We start from the raw sequence: 17,180 nt of genomic DNA, 5'->3' as shown, positions 1-17,180 counted from the left end.
TTGAGTTTAGCTAATTTTTATTTATCGATCACAACATAACATTATCATGAATATTAAATGAAATATTATATATATAAATAAATGAATATATTTTACTCGTAATAACAACTTTATACGTAATCGAAGTAATTATAATAATAATAATTATTATTATTATTAAAAATGTGTAACGAATACACGTAACTAGCTGCCTATTAATTTATCCACGTCTTAGTATCTTTTGATTATTTGAATATAAATAATAACTTCAAAAAATTTTATTAATAATAATTATTATTGGAATAATTAAATAGATATTTAAGGTATATATATTCACTTTAGCTTCGAGTTAAATATTTTATATAAAGATAATTAAACTGCTGACTAAATTTAATTGATCGAATTGAACGATAGGAATTTTATTTTAAACAAATAATAATTATAATTATTATAACGATAAATAATTTGGCCATTGATAACTTAACAAAAAAAAAAATAAATAAATAAATAAAAAAACTTATTAACTGCCCGAGTGTTCAAGGACTTTCGTCGACCAAAAATATTTTTAGGTCACTCAGTCCTATGTTATCAATTATCATATATTTTTAAAGTATTTTTGTGACGCCGGTAATTTAAATAAATCTTCCAAATAATGTTAATGATAATACTGACAAAATAATAATTAATAATGATAATAAATAATAATAATAATAATAATAATAATAATAATAATAATAATAATAATAATAATAATAATAATAGACTTGAATGAAGAAGTTAATCCTTGAGCACTCACGTTAACTTTTTACTCCCGAGATGGCCAATTTCCCCGCGTTCCACGGTAAAAAATTTTTTCCAAAGATACACGACCGACTCCGATGATAATCGAGTGTGTATTTTTACAGTACATCACAGTAAATTAAAATTTTTAATTATAAAAAAGTTTAAATAATTATTTTTAATTAAAAAAAAATTTTTTAAGCGTGGGTAAAATGGCCAGTGAGTGCTGGAGGATTAAGTGAAATATGTATCGATAAATTCGACGTGGATATATGTAATTGCATGTATTAATAAATAGTAATAAAGACGCTCTGATATATATATATATATATATATATATATATATATATATATATATATATATATATATATATATATATATATATATATATATATATATATATATGTCATAAACGATTTAATATTTGTAGAAATAATAATAATTATTAACATTGACATATTTATTATAAATATATATAAGCTTATTGTAAAATGTAAGACTAAATTGTAAAGTTAATTTTTATTTTATAAAATTTATTCAGAAATCTTCGAGCTTTAATTGCAATAATTATAATAATTATTATAAAATTTTTAAATGATTTGCAATAAAAGCTGATGGAATTTTTAAATGACCAATTGAGTATAATTTGATTTTTATTATTGTATTTGTCACTCGGTATTCGTAGACTAAATTAAGCTCTCAATAATTTAGAATAATTATCAATGTTTAAAAAAAAAAAAAATAATTATTATTTTTTTTTGTTGAAAATAACAAACTAGCAATAATAAATGTGGCAACTGTAAGTGTTAGCACCTGTAAGTTTTGTCATATATAGATGACGATGCACTGCCGTGATTACTTTTTTATTAATTTAATTTAAATCTAAAAATTGACACAAAATCGGCAAGTAGATTAATCGGAACTTTATAAAATATTATTTTAAAAATATGACATGAAATAAAGTAACAAATGCTTCCACTCAGAGATTTATGACTAGAATTTAAGTAAAATTGACAAGTGTGTGTTTTAAATATTTAATAAAAATAAAAAAATCATCTGGAGTTATATTATGGCTCAATACTTTGCATAAATATTTATATTAAGAGATTATGACTTGTAAGCTGAGTGAAATAATAATATTAATAACATTTAATAATAAATTATTTTTATTTACAGTTACCAGCAGCTAATTTATCTATTGTACGATAATCAGCTAGCTAATTTAATAATTATTAAATATATTTTATCAATAATCAAATATTGTCCTGTGAATATACAATATGTTGTCATTTATTTTATGTCAGCTGTCAAACTATTTTAATTGAATAAAAATAATCATCTTTAATTTTTTAGTTATTATTTAATCATAGCACTTAATAAAATAGATTAGCCATAATTATTGGGTATAAAAGGCTGGTTTAATTAATAATAATAATAATAATAATAATAGTATTCTGATCGTTTCGTAGTATCGAGATATTTATTAATATTCATACAGCGAAACGTTTTTCAACTATTTACAGAAAAAATAATGAAAACAATGATGATATACGTACTAAGTAATTTTAAATAATTAAAAATTATATAATTAGTCGATGGAGACGCAGAAGCTTATCTATTCGTAGATGTCTTCTCTGTCTGCGACGTAGCGTACAATATCACCGGGTTTCATGAGTTTCTCGGCATCCATGTCCGGGATCTCGAAGCCAAACTCATCCTCAATGGCCATAATTACCTCCACGTGGTCCAGGGAGTCGAGGCCCAGGTCGTTCATGAAATGCGAGTCCAGAGTAAGCTGTTGGGGAAATTTCAGTAAGATTTTCTCAAATTACTCAACGAAATAAAGCTAACTATAAATCTGACAAACGCGAGCCACGAAACGAGCTGTCACAGTTTTATTTAACATGTACCTTGGATGGGTCAACTTTGTCATAAAGTTTGAGGACCAAGAGTACTCTTTCACGAATGACATTGAGTGTCAAGGGTGGTCTACCGCTGTACCATCGTGCCTGCTCGACTCGTGGCCCCTGTAGCATAAAAAACGTTTACTCAGTATTAATTAACTATCTATTGACCTTATCAGCTGTTATTTTGTCGTAGTCTCTGCAGACTTTTATTACACGCTGTTCAATTTCATTTATTGGAGTTTTTTTCTTCATCCCCGGCCCCTCTGTGTAGCTCCGGATCTATTTTTCAGAAAATTATCTATTAATCAGAAAAACTATCAACGATAATTCCAAAAATCAATAAAAAGAAACATGATTGATAAGCCAATGTTGCCCTGATGACTGCAAAAAATCATCAGTCAAATGATACTCAAGTAAGCCGACGTTTTTAATTTTTTTTTAATAATTAAATTAAAGCAAAAAAATATTTAAAAAAAATTTCACTTACAGTTTTTAAAGTTTTTTATAAGTGACATTTTTTTTTATTTTTTTCAGTAATAAAAAACTAAAAATTTTTAAATGTCGGCTAACTTAATTTTTATATCAATCAGACATTTAATTAGCATATTACATAATTGAAGAAATAAAAAAATAATTTAAACAAAAGTACCTGAGAAAAGACTGGTGCAACAAACTTACAACCATTTGCTTGTAAATGGAACCTCTGTGCTCGTGCTAAATTGGCAACAGCTCCAAATCTCCTTCCGTTGAGGAATGAAAACTTTTTCACACCCGAGCTGATATTCTGGGTGAGAATTCTGACGCCCGTCAACGATGCCATGTTTGAGTCAACTCAAACGTCTTACAATTTCAGTAAGTAGTGTAAAAAATTAAATAATCACTCGGTTGTTGGTTAGGATCTGAAATTATCGAACCTCGAATTATTGCGAGTGTGTCAGTCAGAAGCCGATCATCGACACACTTACACTACCACGTAAAATGGTGTCTGTGAGTCACGTGACGTCTCCAACAGTGAACAGATAGTGGCCATTTTTTTTTACACGGGTGATGTAACATGTGATCAAGTGCTGATAACATAAAAGTCTACTTGTTATTTATTTTTGCGCATGCCCAAACGTCTTTTTCTACTTTATCATCACAATAATTTGATTAGTGCACTAATATCAGTACTTTGTGTTTTTTCTGGATACTATACACAATACTTACACACAATGCTGATGACTAAAGCTTTGGAGAAACTCGCTCCTTTGTATTTTTCAAGTTAAACGTCACCGCGACGCCAAACGTCAAAATAAAATATACATTATCGAGCGAATACTATAATATTAATTGTTATAAATATTGTACGCTTAGCTGTGATGTTGATCTTGATGTGATATGTGATTTGACAAGGGTTTTTAATTTTTTATTTGCCACGACGACATGCTCCCAAGCCGTCTTTTTATTTTTACTTTAGTGATAGTAAATTAATCTTTTTAGTTTTTAGTTAACAGCTGTACTCAGTTTTAGTTCGTACGTAAGTACTTTGTGTACGTAGACACATCAAGTGAAAGTGACTGATTATCAACATGGGAAATGTTGACACCAAACTCAATTTTCGTAAAGCTGTTGTGCAGCTGACATCTAAAACACAAGTACGTTTTTTTTTTATTTAATTATTATTGATTTTTTTCAATAAAAAAAAATCATAAAAATTATTAAATGTCGGCTAACCTAATTTTCATTAAAAAAAATTGCATTTTTAATTTTTTTTTTAATTTTTACATGTCAATTTTTTTTCTCATTATTTTTGCGACAATTTATTGTTTTTTATTATTTAAAAAATAACAATTAATTATTTTCAGGTAATTGATGTCGGCGACGATGATTTCTGGGACCAATTTTGGTCAGAAAACGTCTCAAATGTCCAAGACGTGTTCACATTAATACCCGCAACAGAAATACGTACTCTACGGGAAGAATCTCCCCCAAATTTAGCTACACTATGTTACAAAGCAGTGGAAAAATTAGTAAAAGCGGTAGATTCAAGCTGCCGAACTCAGCGGGACCAAACGACGGTGTTGAATTGCTGCCGATTGTTAACAAGACTGCTACCATACATCTTCGAGGACCCAGACTGGAAAGGGTTCTTCTGGTCGAGTCTCCCAGGAAAGGAGCCGGAGGAGGAGAGCATACCTCTGGCGCACTCGCTGCTGAACGCGATCAACGACTTGCTGTTCTGCCCGGACTTTACAGTCGTCTCGGGTCGCAAGTCAGGTCCAGAGAAAGCCGAAGACCTGGCGTCTATCGACAGCTGCGAGTACATCTGGGAGGCGGGTGTCGGGTTCGCGCATTCGCCATCAAGGTACCCTCATTTGGACTCCAACAGAACGGAGCTGTTAAAGCTGTTGCTGACTTGCTTCAGCGAGACCATGTACAACCCGCCGAACGACTCGGCTTTCGTCCCGAACAAGTGGATCCGGTATCTGACCAGCACTGAGAACCACCACGCGCTGCCTATGTTCACCTCTCTCTTGAACACCGTCTGCGCTTACAATCCCGTGGGACTCGGGGTTCCCTATAATCACTTGCTGTTTACAGACTCTCTAGAACCACTTGTTGATGTTTCTTTGCAAATATTAATTGTCACGCTGGACCACGATGTCAGTGGCGGAACTGCTGCTTGCGAGGATCCATCAATTGCTGCTGATAATTTATTCATCAATTATCTCAGTCGTATTCATCGGGATGAAGGTATATTATCTATATTATTAAGATAATAAACAAAATTTTTTGGCCAGTTTTTTTTAATCAAGTAGTATAAAATTATTTTAGTCAGACACTAGATTTTTGGACATAACCCAGGTGTCATCTTGAGTCAAGTAATAAAATCTTAATTTGGTCATACGTGAATTTTTTAGCATGACCATGTGAGAAAGTTTCGAAAATCTTTCAATTTTTAAATTTGTTTAGTTAATTATTTTAAATAAGAATTTGATTATTTATTTTGAAAGAGAAAATTTTTAATTGATGATTTTTTTTATATTTATGACACTAGAAATAATTTATTAATTTATTTTGTTTTAAATGACGCGCGTTTTTGTATTTAGACAGGTGCTGCCGTGGCAAAAATAAAAAACACTCGAAAACGCGTCGGCCATCATTGTTTCCATGGCAACAGCAAGCTGTCGGTCATAATTTTTTTTATTTAGCCCCGCTTCCTTTAATTCGAACTTTTAGCATGATCACATGAAAAAGTTCTCATGAAAAAGTTCCGAAGTTCCGAAGTGAAGAAACGTATAAAAGTTTCGAAAATCTTTCAATTTTTAAGGAAGACAGCTTGTCAACAGTTTTTTTTTAGCGTTAGAATTCAGTTTGAATTTTAGGAGGCGGGGCCAAATAAAAACAATTATGGCCGACAGCTTGCTGTTGCCATGGAAACAATGATGGCCGACCAGTTTTCGAGTGTTTTTGACTTTTGCCGCGGCAGCACCTGTCTAAACACAAAAACGCGCCTCATTTAAAAAAAAAAAAAAAAAAAAAATTTTTGGGTTTCAGATTTTCAATTTGTACTGAAAGGCATCACAAGATTATTGAACAATCCTTTAATGCAGACATACTTGCCTAACTCAACAAAGAAAGTACATTTTCATCAGGAACTTTTGGTATTTTTTTGGAAAATGTGTGATTATAATAAAAAATTTTTATACTTTGTACTTAAAAGTTCAGATGTACTGGAAGTTTTGGTGCCTATTTTATATCACCTCAATGACTCGAGAGCTGATCAGTGTAAGTATGTCTAAAATGATAGCCAAAAAAATTGATAATAAAATAATAAAATAAAATAATTCAACAGCTCGAGTTGGACTAATGCATATCGGAGTATTTATTTTACTACTACTGAGCGGAGAAAGGAATTTCGGAGTAAGATTGAACAAACCATACACAGCAACAGTGCCAATGGACATTCCAGTGTTCACCGGGACGCACGCGGACCTCCTGGTGACAGTATTCCACAAAATAATAACAACAGGTCACCAAAGACTCCAGCCACTGTTCGACTGCTTGCTGACAATTCTGGTGAACGTATCGCCGTACTTAAAAACTCTTTCGATGGTAGCGAGCACCAAGCTTCTGCACTTACTGGAAGCATTCAGCACTCCCTGGTTCTTGTTTTCGGCACCGACGAACCACCACCTAGTATTTTTCCTCCTAGAAATATTTAACAACATCATACAGTACCAGTTTGACGGGAACAGCAATCTCGTGTACACAATTATCCGTAAGCGACAAGTGTTTCACGCCCTGGCAAATCTTCCCAGCGACTGCAGCACCATCGCCAAGTCACTGAGCAAGAAGCAGCGCAAGCAAATCCCCTCGACCAGCACCTCCACGGACAATGTCAGTGAAATAGTCATGGAAGGCTCCCATCCAGCGCAGCCCGCTGAACCTGGAACTCTCAACGCCACGCTGCTCGAGACTCCGGGGATTGAGAAGATGACTGAAAAAGAGTCCGCTCATCCTCTCAGCCCTGCTATTTCTGACGTAGATGTCAGCAAAGCAGCCAATGGAAAAGATCAAGTTTCTTCTCCTGATCAATCCAAGAAGTCTATAGTCCAAGTTAGTTTTTTTTTTTTTTTTTTTTTTTTATCTGTAAATAATTAATTATTGAATAAAAATTTTTTTAATTGACAGAGAGGAAGTATCAGAGTAAGCGAAGAAAGAACGAGTACACCTAATCAATGGGTCCCTTCTGCGGATTGGGTGTATCAGTGGAAAACAAAGCTTCCTCTTCAGACAATCATGCGGCTGTTGCAAGTACTAGTGCCCCAGGTTGAAAAAATTTGTATTGACAAGTAAGTAATTTTTTTTTTTTTAATTCTATACAATAAAAATGAAATAAATTTTAAAGCATTGACACTTTTCCAGGGGCCTGACGGATGAAAGTGAGATCCTGAAGTTCTTGCAACACGGCACTCTAGTCGGACTGCTGCCAGTCCCACACCCGATTTTAATCCGCAGGTATCAAGCTAATGCAGGTACCACCGCGTGGTTTCGTACTTATATGTGGGGTGTAATTTACCTGAGAAATGTCGAGCCGCCTATCTGGTACGACACCGACGTGAAGCTCTTCGAAATCCAACGGGTCTAATAAAATAAATCTCAGTGGTTAATAATTTTATTTAAAAAGAGAAATAATTTTATTCGCCTTCTACATAAACACGCCTGTACAATTTTGTGTATGCAATTTTAATCAATTACATTTCTTATGATTGGATAGAATATAATTAATTAAAGTAAGAAAAAAAATCTGTCGCTTAGCACTGTGTCGTCATTATAAATTATACCATTGTAATATACATTATAATAATAATAATAATAATAATAATAATAATAATAATAATAATAATAATAATTATTATTATTATTATTATTATTATTGACTTATCGCTTCTGCGTATTAATTATTGTAACATTTAAATATTTTATTTACATTTTATCTTGTAACCTTTTCATAAGACGGCGGAGGCGCTTCGTCGTATTGCGAATTCGGAGGTATTAGAATAGCAATGTGATAAGGTGGAGGCGAAGGTGAAGGTAACGATGGAGTCGAGGGGAATAGCATTGAGGAAGAAATTAATTGTTGCTGGTGTTGGTCGACTGGATGCTGATGTTGACTCGCAGGATGCTGAGTCGCCAGCGAGTTCATCGGCAAAGAGTTATTATCACCTCCTGGCTGCTGATGATTAGCTTCATTAGCGGCCTCCGTAGCTACTGTTGCAATTGAAATTTCAGGCACGTGGTAGTGGTGGTCATTTCGGTTGCGGCGGAACAGAGTCGTGTAAAAGCAACCGGAGATCATCAGAGCCACCAACAGCCCACAGAAAATCAAGACATCCAAACCCTTGTCCGGCTGAAATAATTTAATTTAATTATTTGATATTATCAATTCATTTTTTAATGAAGAAAAACTTACCCGGTGGTTGAAATAAAATTTAGCGATGGAAACAAATCCAGTCGCTAAGATAAATGTTATCCAAACTCCGCAACGCAGTCGGTACCCAGCCAGTTCAGCGCTGCTTATCTCGGATATCTCGATTATTCCTCGATTTATTGCTGGGTCATTCGGTAGGACACGTCGGACATGTGTGTTATTCGTTACATTGCTGTAAAAAATTATTTAATTATATAGCTGAAAGTTTAAGAGGTCCTAATTGAATTATTATTATTATTATTATTATTATTATTTTAATATTTTATCACACAGAAAGAAAAATTTCTTGACTGGAGAACAAAATTCTTGGCTCAAGTGAACCTTTTTTTCTGTGCAGAAATAAATACACAGGAAGAAATTTTTAGTAATTCTGTTAAAGATAAAGTTCATATTATTGATATTTTGACTGCTAAAGTGTTAAAGTATTGCAAAAATTTTTTTGTGACTTATTTGTAATTAAATCAATAAAAATAAATTTAATAAACAGACAAACAAGATTTTTATTTCTTCAAAATTAATGATTTAATTTTTGGTTTTAAAAAAAGTTGCAGAAAATTAAATTTACACTGTAATTAAAAAATGAAGTAATATTCTTCAACGTTAGACCAAACAATGAATAGAATAATTGAAAAAATGTTTAAAAATAAATATGAACGTCTGAAGAATCACAAGCGAATCACCCTGTGTATAAGAAGAACATGTTTCTCCCTCGAATCCTTCTAGAAGACCGTGTGTGTTTGATTTTAATTACTTGGCGATCCCGTGAGGCTGGTGTCCATGGTGACGCGTTGACTCGTGGACACTGTTGCTGTTTTCACGGTCTCTCGGTTGATAAAGAACACCAACAGCACTGCGGTTCAATGTCCCTTCACAGCTCCTGGTGTTTGTCCAATTACCATGCAATCGATTCGGCGATACCATCGAACTATTTCCGGTTCTTCGAGAACTGCTCCTACCTACCAATAGTTCAATTTTCTCTTCATCATACTTTTTAAAAAAATAATTCCATTACTTAATCATTTTTGCCGTAATTTTTAAATAAATCCAAATTTTTTATCCTAAAAAAAAAAATGTTTTGAACAAAATTTCATTTTCAATATAAAAAAATTAAAAGGATTTATTCCAAAAATCTTCCCGTTACATATCAATAATATTATTTTACCACAATGCGTCTTCAATAATGGTACCGATGATTGCAAAGAAGATGCAGAAATAGCTGTCGTTGCAGCGTGATATCTTCTGCACCCACCACCAATCGCGCGGGACCTGCCCGCTGGTTTATTGATCCAAAAATGCATCAGTCAATGCTGATAAAAGTTTCCACAAGATCACCAATACTAAACAACCCTATCACTTATTATTAAACTTATTTATTAATACTCATATTATTACTCTATAATAATTATAATTCCCACGTCATCATGGTATTTTTATCAATACCATCCAGTTTCATTTGCTTATTATATTGTCCATACTGAACCAAAACCCACCAATTTTATCAATCATTTTTTATTTTTTTTAAATTATTTTATACTCAATAAATAAATATTTAATTAATAAAAATTATTTTATCAATATTTTTTAATTAATTTTATTTATTATTAAAGATCTTTGATGTAACAAATGAGACGCGAGAGAATGCACTGATTCTAAATAAAATCCCAGTATCTCAACTGCTCCTGCGCTGCTTTTTTATTATCTATTTATGATTACACGCTCAAGTGTGTGGAGTGTGTTGGGCGAAATTTACTATTTACAAATTTGTACTTAGTAATTATTTTATTTTATAAAAAATAATTTTTAATTAACTTAAAATTAAATTTTTTCATAAAATCTTTTAAAGAATAATAAAAATTTTATTATACTATAAAATTTATTAATTACAGTAAAAAATCAATTCTGCCAGAGTCTAAGAACTTTGTCTTTGCCTCCAGAGGCAACTCTCATAGCGTCAGGAGACCAATCGACCGCATAAACTTGATCAGCGTGTCCAGGCAAGTCCTGAGCCAAAGATTGAGCCTTGACGTCCCAGACCTTGAGCGTAGAATCAGAACTACCACTTACCAGTAGCCGAGAGTCAGCACTCCAAGCAATTGAGAAAACAGCCTGAATGTGACCGTGCAAATTTTTAATAAACTTTCCTGTCGTTGCTTCCCACAATTTTATTGATTTATCAAACGAGGCTGATGCAATTAGCCGGCCATCCGGGGAAAATTTAACGTCGTTTACTAACTGTCGGTGGCCTGTCATTCTCGCTGCAATGTAAATATTTATTGTTACATATTATCAAAAAATTAAAAAAAAAAAAAATTACCAATAGGTTTTTTATCTTTCTCAGGGTTCCAAAGATAGAGTGTAAAGTCATCGGATCCAGATACCAATTTTTCGTCCCCCAGAGCTTGATAGCGTTTCAGAGCTCGCTCTTGAAGGTCCTTAGAGGCATTAGGGCTTTCAACTATCTCAAAATGTCCAGTCCTTAGAGCATAGTCAACGTTCAGTGCCAAGGTATTGACCCAGTGAGCATGTCCATCCAAAACTCTGCAAAGAACTCCCTGAAAATAATTTAAAAATTAATTTATTGATAAAAAAAAAAAAAAAAAAAAAAATATCATTACTTACATCTTCAGCTCTCCAGACCCTGATAGACCTATCCTGTGACCCGGAGTAAATCAAGCCACGACCGCCCCAGCGGACGCAGGTGACACTCTTGGTGTGTCCGGCCAACACCCGAGTCGTCTGTCCAAGCTTAGTGTCCCAAATCCTGAGATCACTGTCCTTAGAAGCGCTCACCAGGTACCTGCAATCCGGATTACGATGGTAAGGTTCCCAGGAAAGGGCTGTGACCCACTGTTTATGCCCTTTCATCGGTTTACTAATCTGCTTTCCAGTTTCTGGGTCCCACAGCATTATCACTCCGTTTTTACAAGCAGATCCGAGCTTGCTGCCGCAAGGGGACCATGATATGCAGAGAACCCAGTGCTTGTGACCTTCGCAAGTGTACAAAGGAGTCTGGGTGTGAATGTCCCAAAATCTGACAGTGGTATCACCAGACCCGCTGGCTAAACTCTGTCCGTTTGGAGAAAATGCCACGGATATTACTGCTTCTCTATGTCCTACATTAAAAATAATTCATTTTAATTCAAATTAAATTAATGAAAATTTATTTAGCTTGTATTTTTTATAATTAAAAAAAAAAATTAATTTATACATTAAATAAAATAAAAAAATTACCTTCAATTGATCCAGTGCATCGAGTAACAGCGCGCACTTTGAAAACAGCTTGTGGTTGGTAGACAATATCAATAACTTGCTCGCAATCATTGCCCTTTAAATTTTCCTGAAGACTCCCGACGACTTCTACGTCGTTTATAAAAAATGAAATAGGGACCGGTTCCTCTTGTTGGAGCAAACTATTGCAGATTCCCTCCAACTGCTTGGCGGTTGTTCCTCCTGGTAAATTAAAGGTCTCTGGGAGGATTTCACCTTTTTCCGACTTGAACCTGGCTAATACTGTGTGGATTGTTCCGTCACTTTCTTCCATTTCTTCGGATTTTCTTTTACTCATTTCTAGGAATTTAATTTAAATAAATTTTTCCTAAAAGTTTTTAGGAATTAAGACAATTAAAGTTAGCTGTCACTTGACAATTTTTTAATTTTTTTTAACAAATAAATTTGCTCCAAAAAATTGCATTTGTAGTTTTTTAATATTTCTAAATGTCAATTTTTTTGACATAATTTATTTGTTACAAAAATTCTTAAAATTATTAACTATCTGCTAAGTTAATTTTCATAAGGAATTTGAGGTTAAGATTTTTGTTTATCAAGTAATAAATAAATTACAGTAAATAAAAATACTGTTGATTAATAATTTTAAACTTACCTAGTTTAATTATCAATTACTAAAATATTTACAATAAATAAATTATAATATTTAGAAAAATAAACTTTTAAAATGTTTTGAAGAGCAAGCATGTGGGTTTCAGCTCGGCGACAAAATAGACACTGAATAGTTGCGTGCGCAGTAATGTGACAAAAATTAAAAACACGTGAAATTTAGCAGACACTTGATGATTTTTTAATTTTATTTTAATGGATTATTTTTAATAAATTTAACTTGTAAAAATTTTTTTTTACTTTAATTTAAAATTCAGGATGGACGAAAAAAAAAAATGCAGAGATATTTAGAAATACTTAAAGATATAATTTATTTAATCATAAGATCAAAATCTCTTGTGGTCATACATAATAATAAATATATAATTTTTACAAAGTTATATACATACATAATACTAATCTTAATATAAATTAAATTAATCAGTTAAAAATAACTGAGCAACACTAAAAAAATATCCTAGTCTTTTAAAACAGTAGCTTCAATTTTTTTTTTTTTTTTTTTTAATTATTTACACTTATCACTCATAAATAATAATTATACATTTAAAGTTAGCAGTTACTTGATAATTTTTTAATTTTATTTAAAGTCCAAAACTTCCAGGCTTGCGACAGGACATCGGAGTCCCGGGTTCAAACCTTCCAGGCGTAGAAATTTCCTGGTGCCTGATAGAAGCTTGCTCCCTCTGTAGCTGCTCCTGAGCCTTGGCCTTCATCTCCAGCTCAGCCTGCTTCATCTGCTCCTCCATGGCGTTCATGCGCTGGAGAGTCTGTTTCATTTTGGCTCGACCGCCTCCAGCAGTTTCCTTAACACTGAAGAACATCGGACCAAGTTCTGCGAGCCAGTGGCCATCAACAGCAGTGACACACTGCATGTACTCACGAGCAGTCATCACCAGCTCATGGTAGACCACGTAGTCCGGAGTGAAGCCCATTCCGAAGAGCGCCGAGGTAGGATGCAAGTGACAAGGCATTCCAGTTCTCAGATTTATGTACTCCCCGATACCTTTGAGTCTTGCTGCTTGTTGAAAGTACGCCGAGCAAATACACTTGCGTACAACATCCCAGTCAGTTCCGCAACTGACCAGCTCCAACTTCTGCTGCTTCAAGATTTCTTCCAATTGCAAACGAACTTCACGGACTTTTCTCATGGCCTTTGCGTGGATAAAGTGCTCCGTGCACCAAGTGCTCGAGTACCCGTTGGACTTCCACTGGTTGTATACATTGAGGAAGGTCAGGTGATCCGACTCCGGAACCTGGAACTTTTCTCGCGCAGAATCGGAGTCTTCTTCTCGGCCCTTTGGTCTGTAGAATATTGAAGGGACGGAAAGCATCGAGACAATTATCAGGATCTCCGAAGTACAGCCGAGCTGAGACGCGACGATCAACATTTGACACTGCGGAGGGTCCAGCGGGAATTCAGCCATCTGTCGACCGAGTGCAGTCAGCTCTCCTGTGTTATTTAAGGCTTTTAAAATCCACAGCTGATACAGCGAGTTGAGAATATTGTCTTCTGGTGGAGGATCCATGAACTTGAACGCCAGTAAATTTTCAACTCCCAGAGATTTGAGCAGCAGAACAGTATTGGCCAGATTCGTCCTCTGGATCTCAGGAACCCCTGTGAGCAGCAGCTCGTCCAGGTACTGTTTCCTAGTGTACAATCTGTAACAAATTCCCGGACCAGTTCTTCCAGCACGACCAGCGCGCTGGTCAGCATTCGCCCTGGAGACTGGGTAGACCTGCAGCGCGTCCATACCTATCTTTGGGTTGTAGACTTTCAGCTTACAGTACCCGGAGTCAACTACAAAAACTATTCCGTCGACAGTCAGTGAAGTCTCGGCGATGTTGGTCGCGACGACGCATTTTCTCACCTCCTGGGACTTCTGGAAAATTTTAGCCTGCAAGTCCGAAGGAAGTTGGGAGTAAATCGGGAGAATCAGCAGCTCTGGAGCGGACTCAATCTCCTCCAGTCTCTCTTTGAGGACTTGACAAGTGACTTCGATGTCTTCCTGACCCGGCATAAACACCAGGATGTCCCCGCTCTTCGGCTGCAAGTGGATTTGCAGAACCTGCTTGACTGCAGCGTCAACATAATCCTCGACAGAATTTTTGGCGTACATGTGCTCCACAGGGAAAGTTCTTCCAGGAATGTTGTAAGTCGGGGCGCTTCCAAAAAATTCCGCGAATTTCGTCGAGTCCATGGTCGCAGAAGTAACTATCAACTTCAAGTCCATTCTTTCTTTAACAATGTCTCTTAACAACCCAAAGAGAACGTCTGTAGAGAGAGAACGCTCGTGGGCTTCGTCCATGATGATCACGCTGTACTTGTCCAGGTCTTTTTCTCTCAAGCTTTCTCTCAGGAGAATACCATCAGTCATGTACTTGATGACAGTGTCTTTCGAGGTGCAGTCTTCAAATCGGATGGCGTACCCGACCTTGTCACCCAGGTTGGAATCCATCTCGTCGGAGACTCTTTTGGCGACTGACATTGCGGCCACACGACGCGGCTATAATAATAAATTTATATTTAATATAAATATTTATATTAACTGTCTTAGTTTCAAATCTTATTTTAAAAAATCAATAAAAAAGGATTTACCTGAGTGCATCCGATTAACCCGTTCTTGGCGTAGCCTTCTTCATACAAATACTGAGTCAACTGAGTGGTCTTTCCACTCCCAGTTTCTCCGACAATTATCACCACATTGTTTTCTCTGATGACCCTCAGCAGTTCTCCCTTGACAGCAAACACCGGGAGGCTCCTGCGCTGATTAAGAATCTCTTGGCGCCTTTTGGTGCTGGAGGAGTCTGGGCCCATGTGTTTGGCGTACTTTTGACCGGATTTGTAGTCGACTTCTTGGCCAGGCTTCTCTCGATCCTCGTTCCGCTGGTCCTTGACTCCCATAATGTTCCCGAGTCTTGTACCACCGAGCTCAACGTGTCGCTTCTGGTTCTTCCGTCTGTCATTCTGCTCTCGATAATGATGAACAAGAGCCGAGCCCTTCCTGGCAGCGAGAGCCATGTCACTGTTGGGGTCTTTGACGGGAATCACCGGCTCGGGCTGCTTGGTGAAGACGATTCTTCCATCGAGGAACGGAGGAACGACGTGATGGACCAACACATGGACCCTCGCCTCTGCTTCTTCGTCGAGGTCGTCTTGGGTCAGCAATGTGGCAACTCCGGCAGTCACCATCCGGTTGACAGCCCACTTGTTGTCGTCTTTATTGGTCTGCTTCTGCTGGGCAGACATTCTCTTCTGAGGTTTTGTCTGCAGCTCCATTTCCTTCTTCTTGACGTACTCCTCGGGAATGTTAGAGAATTGACGGCTTTCGTAGTCGTTTGAACCGTACCATTCTCGGTCTAGCCGCTTCTGTTCCTCCTCCCAGTACTCAGAGTCTTCAATTTCTGGCTTAGGAGTCACTCCTGAGGACTTGCGGTCTTTATTCCAGGAGTTGTACTTGTATGAAGGTGTAAATTCACTTCTCACACTGTGTTCGCGCTGCGAGCCGTAGTGTTTTGGAGTTGGATGGTCCCAGCTTGATTTTTTTATCACTTCGTCGTCGTCTTCATCCCAAGAACACTTTGAGGTTGAATCCTTAAATTAAAAAAAAAAAAAAAAAAAAAAAAAACATTAATAATTATTAAATTTTATTTTTTATAAAAAAAAATCAATTAATCTATTTATAATTTACCTTAACCCTAAATTGCGGAGTTCTTGGTTCATCTTTAAACCTAATCGAATCCTGACGATGGCTACTGCGATAACTATCTCGTCTCTCGCTCCTTCTGTCAGAATCGCGATCCCAATCTCTTTCTCTCCGATCTCTGTCGCTATTTCGATCCCGATGTCTTTTATACTCTCGGTCCCTGGAATGCCCGTCGTGTCTCTGCTTCTTGAGTCGCTGCTCGAGTCTTTCCCTAGCTGCTCTATCAACACCTCCAGTGTGAGTTGGTGTTTCATCAGCAGGTGCTCTGTATTTTCTTTTTTCCTTCCTCGAGCTTGAAAAAGAAGCAGTGTCCTGGTTCAGCTCCTGCTTTTTGTCTAATTTTTTTGAGCTAGGAATCACAGGTGGCAACGTGGGCTTTTTAAAAGCGTGCTCAGAAGGTTTTTTCTTCATTATTATTAAACCTCCGACTTCATTGCTTTCATCGGTTCCTTTTAATTCATATAAATCCGAGTCCATTGTTAATTTCTGAAATTAAATTTTTTTATTTAACGGAAGTGTTATAATAAATATCAAACGTTTGCTGACATTTAGAGGTTATCAATATTTTTTTTTTTTTTTTTTAATTAAAAATTACACTTCTATTTTATCACTTTAATTATTTATTAATATTTGTTTAATTAAAAGTTAGTTTGTTAAAAAAAAAATTAATTACTTACGTTTTAGATGCTCAAAAATTTTTAATAAAAACACAACGTCTATTGAACAAAACAAGTAAAATAATTGACAATGGAGACTGACACTAAAAGATGTGGCGGCACTGAATCCTCAGTCACGCCTCTACAGGCAGGAAGTTCAAACAAAGCGCTCGAAGCGCCCACTACTGGCCAGAGGAAAAAACCAAAGCAAATCAGCTATCACAACTGTGGCGTAAAATAATAATACAATAATACCTTTTTTTATGTGCAAGACTATATATACAT

The 17,180-nt window shown here is 35.4% G+C and overlaps 5 protein-coding genes across 8 annotated transcripts; 1 reads left to right on the top strand and 4 right to left on the bottom strand.

The window, feature by feature from the left end:
• Positions 1–2,221: 2,221 nt before the first annotated feature.
• Nd-acp (NADH dehydrogenase (ubiquinone) acyl carrier protein) lies at positions 2,222–3,632 on the bottom strand. 3 transcript variants are annotated; one of them, XM_074249876.1, is made up of 4 exons: positions 3,317–3,632; positions 2,872–2,946; positions 2,671–2,787; positions 2,222–2,555 (listed from the first exon to the last, which is right to left on the bottom strand). In XM_074249876.1, the coding sequence occupies exons 1-4, from the start codon at positions 3,485–3,487 to the stop codon at positions 2,376–2,378; spliced, it is 543 nt and encodes a 180-aa protein (XP_074105977.1). In that variant the 5' UTR covers positions 3,488–3,632; the 3' UTR covers positions 2,222–2,375. The 3 variants fall into 3 exon arrangements, with proteins under 3 accessions (XP_074105977.1, XP_074105980.1, XP_074105978.1); XM_074249879.1 differs by lacking the exon at positions 2,671–2,787 and having other exon boundaries at positions 2,836–2,946; positions 3,317–3,629; XM_074249877.1 differs by lacking the exon at positions 2,872–2,946 and having other exon boundaries at positions 3,317–3,629.
• A 237-nt stretch (positions 3,633–3,869) lies between these two features.
• Positions 3,870–7,967, top strand: LOC141531831 (protein HID1). The gene is made up of 6 exons (XM_074249862.1): positions 3,870–4,301; positions 4,512–5,400; positions 6,205–6,435; positions 6,503–7,266; positions 7,342–7,502; positions 7,576–7,967. The coding sequence occupies exons 1-6, from the start codon at positions 4,236–4,238 to the stop codon at positions 7,796–7,798; spliced, it is 2,334 nt and encodes a 777-aa protein (XP_074105963.1). The 5' UTR covers positions 3,870–4,235; the 3' UTR covers positions 7,799–7,967.
• A 169-nt stretch (positions 7,968–8,136) lies between these two features.
• On the bottom strand, positions 8,137–10,266 carry LOC141531835 (uncharacterized). The gene is made up of 4 exons (XM_074249869.1): positions 9,804–10,266; positions 9,393–9,597; positions 8,624–8,813; positions 8,137–8,560 (listed from the first exon to the last, which is right to left on the bottom strand). Exons 1-4 carry the CDS (start codon positions 9,937–9,939, stop codon positions 8,144–8,146), a joined length of 948 nt encoding a protein of 315 aa, XP_074105970.1. The 5' UTR covers positions 9,940–10,266; the 3' UTR covers positions 8,137–8,143.
• Positions 10,267–10,476: 210 nt separating this feature from the next.
• Positions 10,477–12,636, bottom strand: Nle (notchless protein homolog 1). Of its 2 annotated transcripts, none has more exons than XM_074249863.1 (5): positions 12,522–12,636; positions 11,873–12,236; positions 11,261–11,754; positions 10,956–11,193; positions 10,477–10,896 (listed from the first exon to the last, which is right to left on the bottom strand). In XM_074249863.1, the coding sequence occupies exons 2-5, from the start codon at positions 12,204–12,206 to the stop codon at positions 10,535–10,537; spliced, it is 1,428 nt and encodes a 475-aa protein (XP_074105964.1). In that variant the 5' UTR covers positions 12,207–12,236; positions 12,522–12,636; the 3' UTR covers positions 10,477–10,534. The 2 variants fall into 2 exon arrangements, with proteins under 2 accessions (XP_074105964.1, XP_074105965.1); XM_074249864.1 differs by having other exon boundaries at positions 11,873–12,208; positions 12,522–12,625.
• A 191-nt stretch (positions 12,637–12,827) lies between these two features.
• Positions 12,828–17,028, bottom strand: L(1)g0007 (ATP-dependent RNA helicase l(1)G0007). Its single transcript, XM_074249881.1, has 4 exons — positions 16,917–17,028; positions 16,225–16,725; positions 15,132–16,127; positions 12,828–15,039 (listed from the first exon to the last, which is right to left on the bottom strand). The coding sequence occupies exons 2-4, from the start codon at positions 16,714–16,716 to the stop codon at positions 13,117–13,119; spliced, it is 3,411 nt and encodes a 1,136-aa protein (XP_074105982.1). The 5' UTR covers positions 16,717–16,725; positions 16,917–17,028; the 3' UTR covers positions 12,828–13,116.
• Positions 17,029–17,180: the final 152 nt, after the last annotated feature.

Source organism: Cotesia typhae, unplaced genomic scaffold (genome assembly GCF_013202065.1).
Source record: "Cotesia typhae breed Kobodo isofemale line unplaced genomic scaffold, CoteBio_Ctyphae contig_50, whole genome shotgun sequence".
NCBI lineage: Eukaryota > Metazoa > Arthropoda > Insecta > Hymenoptera > Braconidae > Cotesia > Cotesia typhae.
The sequence above is the reverse complement of the archived record's forward strand: the minus strand, read 5'-3'. Positions and strand labels throughout refer to the sequence as shown.